At 41.7% G+C, this 8,061-nt stretch overlaps 1 protein-coding gene across 2 annotated transcripts in view; it reads right to left on the bottom strand.

Annotated features, from left to right (window-relative positions):
• Positions 1-217: 217 nt before the first annotated feature.
• Positions 218-8,061, bottom strand: part of LOC145359859 (marginal zone B- and B1-cell-specific protein-like) — a 33,826-nt gene continuing 25,982 nt past the window's right edge. For both annotated transcript variants that reach the window (XM_080214681.1, XM_080214682.1), the window contains 2 exons: positions 6,101-6,205; positions 218-2,020 (listed from right to left, as the gene is read on the bottom strand). In XM_080214681.1, coding sequence (XP_080070807.1) covers positions 1,855-2,020; positions 6,101-6,205 — 271 coding nt within the window. In that variant the 3' untranslated portion in view covers positions 218-1,854. The remainder of the gene's footprint in view (positions 2,021-6,100; positions 6,206-8,061) is intronic.

Here is an 8,061-nt window from a genome sequence, read left to right as displayed (position 1 = left end):
ACCCTCTGTTTAACCTGAGCCCTGAAAGGGGCTGAGTTCGATGTTGGTACTGAATGTCAAAGGCAGAAATTTCTCATTAAAATGACCACCATGATTTATTACCTCCTAAACTGGTGCTCCACAAATCTGATAATTAACCTTTTGTTAATCATGCAATATTGATATTAAATATATTAACGACAAATCTGACAGAACTTTTAAAAAATCAACACATGCCTTAAAAATGCAAACTCTTTATTTTTCTTAACCGAATTACTAAACATTAGACTTAACAAGATAAATTCCTGAAACATGCTTGCAGTACCTCTTGTGGGTGATCCCTTCTATTCATTTCACAGGTATTTCAATCTAAATTATAAATTTCAGAGACATGCATGTATGACTTGTGATCACTGAATAGTGACAGCTAGTGTGAAGGAGCGTTTAGATAATTGTGAAAATTGGGTCTCAAATGTAGCTTTAAATGTAACTTAGAATAATTAACATCTGTATCCTGACCTGACTTTGGTGCTGCACATAAAAAAAAGCGAGATTACAAAACATCCCCTCAGTGGGTCAGCTGGTGAAAACGAGGTGCAACTGAGCAATGTGACCAAAAAATCCCAGGTCTTGATGATTAGTGCCGGCTTTGCACGGATTGTAACCGAGGTGATGGTAGAGGAGGCTAAGGAAAGAGGTCAAGGCTAAAGGAAGGAAATCAGCTGGGTTTCCTCATTTGTGCCTTTGCTTAAGAATGCACCTACGACTCGCAGGTAAGGATAAGGATACATGCGTGCACAGTTGTAATGTTTCCCTACTACATGCCCCCACCTCCCTCCGTAACCACCCACCCCACTATGCTAGGATCAAATTATCTTGGCCCTTAAGAATGGCAACATGGGTACAGGATTGAATGATTGGGTCAATCATTCAGGAATAAAGGAAAAGTAAAGAGAACTGTTTTCAGTAAGATTAAAATCAATTTAGAAATATCACAACCTATAGATGATTACCAGATTCTGATTGTTCTCCAGATCTCCAGAGACCACTTATTTGCTTACATAAAATTTAGATTTAGTTCCTCTCGCTTGTAGCATATGTGAGCACAATCTTCCCACAATATCTGTATAAATGCTGTTGTGTGGATGTAGATGCCTAGCATTCTAATCAGTGGTGTAAATGACCAAAACATTACAGTTCAGTGTGACAGATTGTAGCCTTTTCCTCTAAATTCTAAAACGCTGTAGAAATTGTCAGTTACACTTCCACAAAGATAGTTTCGGCTTCAATACATAAAGCTGGTAAATAAAGTCTTTAGAAAACACACAGCAGTTTGTCACAGGAGGTTTGGAGCATTCAGAATCCAAAAACACACATTAACATTGGTTCACTTTCCAAACAAAATACTGGCCCCCAGCAGTTTCTGGCTGTGAATCAGTAATGACACAGCAACACTGAAATTCAACATTAATCTAAATGGTTACTTTTTTTTTGCTTTTTGGTCAATATAAGTGATCGCTTGTTTTAAAAGCAGGTCTTCGAAGTGATGGGAACTGTGCACTAATAGGCACAATCGATTTCTGGATACAAGTAATTACATGGAAGAATGTCATGAAACTTCAGCATCACAAATTATGAGGTTACAAAAGCATGACTACTTACCAGCATTTTAAATAACATATGATTATATAGGATTCAATGTCAAATGTGAAAATTGGGAATTTGGGTTCGGGGAGCGCCTGATTCCTCATTTTAACGAGTTTGAATAAGTAAAAACATCACGTGCTGACTCTTCCTTCGCCCACAAGCATCGTCCCACACCCTAACCAAAATTCCCAATGTGCACATATCATCTGAGCAGCCATTGCAAGACATTTATATTTCATCTTTAAATGCTGTTTGGAAGGTTTTCTGTTTTTTGCAAGCTCCGTGTTTACCAAAGCAGAGAAAATCTTCTAAATAATTCCGATTGTTCCTGTACTCGTTATATATTTCCTCTTCCGTGAACTCTCCCAGGTAGGCCTGGCACATTTTAAACAACCTGTAGAAGTTACACAGAAACATTAACAACCTGAACAAGTAAAATTTGAAAAAACGAGAAAATAAATCAATAAGTTTTATTCATTCGTGGGACATGGGCGTCGCTGACTGGTCAGCATTTACTGCCCATTCCTAGTAGCCTGAGGGCAGCTAAGGGTCAACCACATTGCTGTGGCTCTGGAATCACATGTAGGCCAGACAGGAAGGGACGGCAGATTTCCTTCTCTAAAGGGCATTAGTGAACAAGTTGGATTTTGCCGACAATCAGCAATGGTTTCAAGATCATCAGTAGATTCTTAATTCCAGATATTTTTTAATTGAATTCAAATTCCATCACCTGCTGTGGCAGGATTCGAACCAGGGTCCCCAGAACATTAGCTCAGTTTCTGGATTAATAGGCTAACAATAATACTACTAGGCCACCGCCTCCCCCTAAATAAAGTAAATGGAGGATAGCTGAAAAACGAACAGATAGTACTAGAAAGAACATAAGAAATAGGAGCAGGAATAGGCCATCTAGCCCTTCAGGCCTGCCCCGCCATTCAATAAGATCATGGCTGATTTGTCGTGGCTCAGTTCCACTTTCCCGCCCTCTCCCCATAACCCTTAATCCCCTCTCTTATCAAAAACCCATCAACCCGCGTCTTAAAAATATTTAGCGAGGCAGCCTCCACCACTTCAACGGGCAGAGAATTCCAGAGATTCACCACCCTTTGAGTGAAGAAGTTCCTCCTCAACTCCGTTCTAAACTGCACCCCCCCCCTTATCTTGAGGCTGTGCCCCCTAGTCCTACTGTCCTTTCTGAGCAGTAAGAGCCTCTCCACCTCTATCCTATCCATCCCATTCATCATCTTATATGTCTCAATGAGATCTCCCCTCATTCTTCTAAACTCGAACGAGTACAAGCCCAGTTTATTCAGCCTCTCCTCATAATTCAACCCCCTCAACTCCGGTATCAGCCTAGTAAACCTCCTCTGCACTCCCTCCAAGGCCAAAATATCCTTGCGTAAGTGCGGCGACCAAAACTGCACACAGTACTCCAACTGCGGCCTCACCAGTGCCCTGTACAGTTGCAGCAAGACCTCCCTACTTTTATATTCAATCCCCCTCGCTATGAAGGCCAGCATCCCATTCGCCTTCCTGACCACCTGCTGCACCTGCAGGCTGGGTTTTTGCGACTCATGCACAAGGACCCTGAGGTCCCTCTGCACCGTCGCCTGCTGCAGTTTTTCGCCACGTAAGTAATAGTCCTTCCTACCATTATTCCTGCCAAAGTGGACAACAGAAATAAACATCTGAAAGAGAGAATGCTAAATATTATCTGTGTTTTCTATTTTCAAATGCTCATAGGCTGCTGCACGTTTTCAATTTATTTTTGTGATCAGAAGAAACTTTGGGATTCTAATCTGCATCTTGCTGTTTCAATTCTACTTATATAGGGAAATATGCATTTGTTGCTATTTAGCTTTTTTTTAACAGTAGTATCTTTTCTAACCATTTCTTTAATTATCTCGAGGCTAGAGTTTTTCTCCAATCTGCATTTAGACAACTCACTCACAATCTTGCCAATTGCCTTCGGCCAGAAAGAGGTCTAGGATGATGCAACGTTCAGTCTTTCCTCCCTCCCTCAACAGCTTAGCTCAGTTTGTGGCACTCCACTCTAATAATTGCTGTGTGTGAGATTCTGTCAGTTGTGACAGTCTCGCCTCTTTAGTCAGAAAATTGTGGGTTCAACTCCCACTCCCATGAGCCGAGCACAAAAATCAAGGCTGACTTGGAGTCTCGTAGGGGTCAGTCTGGCTGTTTACAATAGTTACCCATATTCTAACTTTTTCAGAGTAGCTATTGGCATAACCCTGGCAGAAGTGTGCGATTTAAACCAGATATTTGCTTGGTTTCCAGTGCAGGGCGATTGCCCAGAAGTTCACGCTTCTGGTAAATTTCCATATAACCCCTCATCTGCAGCTTCCAAGATGTAGACAAAAGGCAGGGAATTATAGGCTGGTTAGTTTAACGTCTGTTGTTGGAAAAATGCTAGAATCCATCGTCAAAGAAGAAATAGCGAGGCACCTAGAAAAGAATGGTTTGATCGAGCAGATGCAGCACGGATTCGTTAAGGGGAAGTCATGTTTGACGAATTTATTGGATTTCTATGAGGATGTGACTAGTGCGGTAGACAGAGGCGAACCAGTGGATGTGGTGTTTTTAGATTTCCAAAAGGCGTTTGATAAGGTGCCTCATAAAAGATTGCTACAGAAGGTTAGGGTGCACAGAGTTGGGGGTAAGGTGTTAGCGTGGATAGAGGATTGGCTGTCTAATAGGATGCAGAGAGTTGGTATCAATGGGTGCTACTCTAGTTGGCGGTTGGTGACTAGTGGAGTGCTGCAGGGATCAGTGCTGGGGCCTCAACTATGTACCATTTATGTAGATGATCTGGAGACGGGGGCTGAGTGTAGGGTGACAAAATTTGCTGATGACACGAAGATGAGTGGAAAAGCAAATTGCGTTGAGGGTGTGGAAAGTCTGCAGAGGGATCTGGATAGGCTGAGCGAGTGGGCGAGGACCTGGCAGATGGAGTATAACGTTAGCAAGTGTGAGGTTATCCACTTTAGCAGAAATAATACTAGGAGGGATTATTATTTAAAAGGCGAAAAGCTGCAGCATGCTACGGTGCAGAGGGACCGGGGGGTCCTTGTGCATGAGTCGCAAAAACCCAGTCTGCAGGTGCAGCAGGTGATCAAGAAGGCGAATGGAATGTTGGCCTTTATAGCGAGGGGGATAGAATATAAAAATAGGGAGGTCTTGCTGCAACTGTACAGGGTACTGGTGATGCCGCAGCTGGAGTACTGCGTGCAGTTTTGGTCGCCGCACTTGCAGAAGGATATATTGGCCTTGGAGGGAGTGCAGAGGAGGTTCACTAGGCTGATACTGGAGATGAGGGGGTTGGACTATGGAGAGAGACTAAATGGACTGGGTCTGTACTCGTTGGAGTTTAGAAGGATGAGGGGGGATCTTAGACGTATAAGATAATGAAGGGGCTGGATAGGATAGAGGTAGAGAGATTCTTCCCGCTTAGAAAGGATAGCAGGACTAGAGGGCACAGCCTCAAGATAAGGGGGGGGGGTGGAGGGGGCAGTTTAGATCGGAGTTGAGGAGGAACTTCTTCACTCAAAGGGAGGTGAATCTTTGGAATTCTCTGCCCATTGAAGTGGTGGAGGCTACCTCGCTAAATATATTTAAGTCACGGGTAGATAGGTTTTTGATAGACAAGGGAATTAAGGGTTAAGGGGAGAAAGCGGGAAAGTGGAACTGATCCACTTCAGGTCAGCCATGATCTTATTGAATGGCGGGGCAGGCTTGAAGGGCTAGATGGCCTACTCCTGCTCCTATTTCTTATGTTCTTACCTTCAAATCCGATCAGAGCTCAGAAGTTATGGCCCATTATATGGCTGTTTGTGGGAGCTTGCTGTATATAAACAGCTGCATTTCCTACTTACGTTACTGGATTTTGTTGGCTGTAAATGCCTTGGAACAAGTGGTGGTCTTGAAAGGTGCACATAAATGCAAACCTTCTCTTTTTTATCTGTGCACAAAATGACTTCTGCTTGACATAAGATTCAGTAGATTATATGAAGAACTTTGAAACATTTCTGAAGGGTGTGGAAGGTGTTTTCCTCCACACACAGGTGGTATCATTAGACATTTTAAGGATGACCTTTTTGATGGTGATCATTAAGAAGACCGGAAGCCCTTTAAGTATACGAATCTGCAACTGCATTGAGTGACATGCATCAAAATAGGCGACTTCTTTAACAAAGTGACTCATTCCACAAAAGCCACACTTGAGTTTGGCTTTCACTAACTTTGACAATTTGTTGTGGGGGTATTTAACAGAAACAATTATTTAAACAGCCCAGAAAACATTTCCTTGTAATACTTATTCATCAGAACTGTTAAGCTGTAAGGATGTTATACCTCAACAGTTCTTAAGTAAAAAACACTAGTATTGTTCCCCATACAATGGAATGCAATGGCTACTGCATTTTAGGCATTTAAATTACAGCTTTTATGATATTCTTACCTTCCTGGCCACGGTCCACTGGTCATCATTACACCCATAAAGTCTTCTGTCTCCAGTCCTGGGCCTGACAGACGTTTAATACCATTCAACTCTATTACTCCATGCCTGCAAAGTGAACATAGAACAAAAATATCATTGATACACAGATGCTCCATGGTCAAATAACAGACAGATGTATTCTTATATATAGATGTAGTACCCAAAATATCCAACTATACTGTAAAAATCTTCATTGAAATCTTGATTAACATACCAGGCCTTTGTGCCTGGTTTAATAATCCAGACAGCACATAGAAGACAAGGGTTATCATAGGAAGCAATACTTCAAGAAATATGGAAAGATTTAGTATGTCAAATGGTCAATTTTCACATGTCAGGGAGATATTGGGCCATGAGATATTGTGACAGGCTTCTTGATCAGGGGATGAATGAGCATTGGGCTGGGGGTGTGGGCTGGGGAAGGATGACGAATAACAGGGGGTTCACCTACTTTACCAGGACCATGGGGTTCACAATTCACAAACTGGGAATACTTTCTTGGTCTTGTTCTGACCATATATGTCTCTGGTCTGCGATCTGAGAGCCAGTAGAACATGTTACTTGTTCTCAATGCCTTTAACATTTGCACTATGAAGCCCTCAAATACTTGGCATCAAACTATCCTTGCTTATTATCACAGTGTGCCTGGGGCACTGAGAAACCAAATCCATACTACTACTTGCACCCTGTTACTGTTAAATGTTTAATAATTACAGTGTGTCTCAGTGTGGAAAATAACTGCAGTCATGCCAGGCTCTAGATAACTCGAGAAATGCTCTTCAGGTATGGGGCACATAATCTTAATAGAATTTAAAAGAAAATTGTGCTGGAAATTAACTTTTTTTATTTCTTTATAAAATTTCAAAACCTGAATGAAGATAATTCAGATCTCTTGAAGACAAGTAAAAGAAAAATAATGAGTGACGTAGTTATAGGTTAATATCTTATTTTGATTGATCAGATCGTATTATATATGTCTCATGTGATCTGCACCACAATTCCGTTTTTGGTTTATGAAATTTTCAGTCAGGTCCTGTTTCACATTACAGGTAACCGCCTCCCACAATGGATAGCACTGCTACCTCACAGCACCAGAGATCCAGGTTCAATTCCTGGCTTGTTCGGAGTTTGCACATTCTCCCTGAGTCTGTGTGGGTTTCCACCAGGTGCTCCAGTTTCCCTGAAAGATATGCTAATTAGATGCATCGGCCATGCTAAATTCTCCCTCAGTATACCCAAACAGGCGCTGGAATGTGGCGACTAGGGGATTTTCACAGTAACTTTAAACTTAACCCTTGCAATCCCTTCATTTTGAGCATCTTTGATTTCAATCACTTCACCACTAATGGCCATGCCTCAAGCTGCCTGAGGTCAAAGCTCTGGAATTCCCTTCCTAAACCTCTCTGCCTCCCTTTCCTCCTTTAAGATGCTCCTTAAAACTTGCCTCTTTGACCAAATCTGCACCAGTGTGTGGCTCAGTATCAGATTTTGCCTTATAATGCACCTGTGCAGTACATTGGGACATTTTATTGTGTTAAGGGTGCTAAATAAATACAAGCTGTTGTTGAGCTACTTGCCATTCTCTGTTTAGTCACTTAGATATCCGCCCCTTTCTCAATCCCAGGTAACTACAATAATTTATATAAATATACAAGAGATTGTATACAACAAAGAATAAAAATAATTCTGTAACACAATTAGTCACAATTGCTGTATTGTGACATCCAATCACAGCTCAAAGGTCTTTTTAATATTTCTATTACTTACTATCTTATGCCATCTATATCATTGTCTAGGTCAGTAAGAAGTCTCACAACACCAAGTTAAAGTCCAACAGGTTTATTTGGTAACACAAACCACAAGCTTTCCGAGCATTGCCTCGTCATCAGGTTAGTGGGAGTTCTGTTCACAAACACGGCATG

The sequence above is a fragment of the Carcharhinus amblyrhynchos genome, chromosome 29 (genome assembly GCF_965287045.1).
Source record: "Carcharhinus amblyrhynchos chromosome 29, sCarAmb.v2.hapA, whole genome shotgun sequence".
NCBI classification, from domain to species: domain Eukaryota; kingdom Metazoa; phylum Chordata; class Chondrichthyes; order Carcharhiniformes; family Carcharhinidae; genus Carcharhinus; species Carcharhinus amblyrhynchos.
This window is presented reverse-complemented; position numbering and strand designations above follow the sequence as displayed.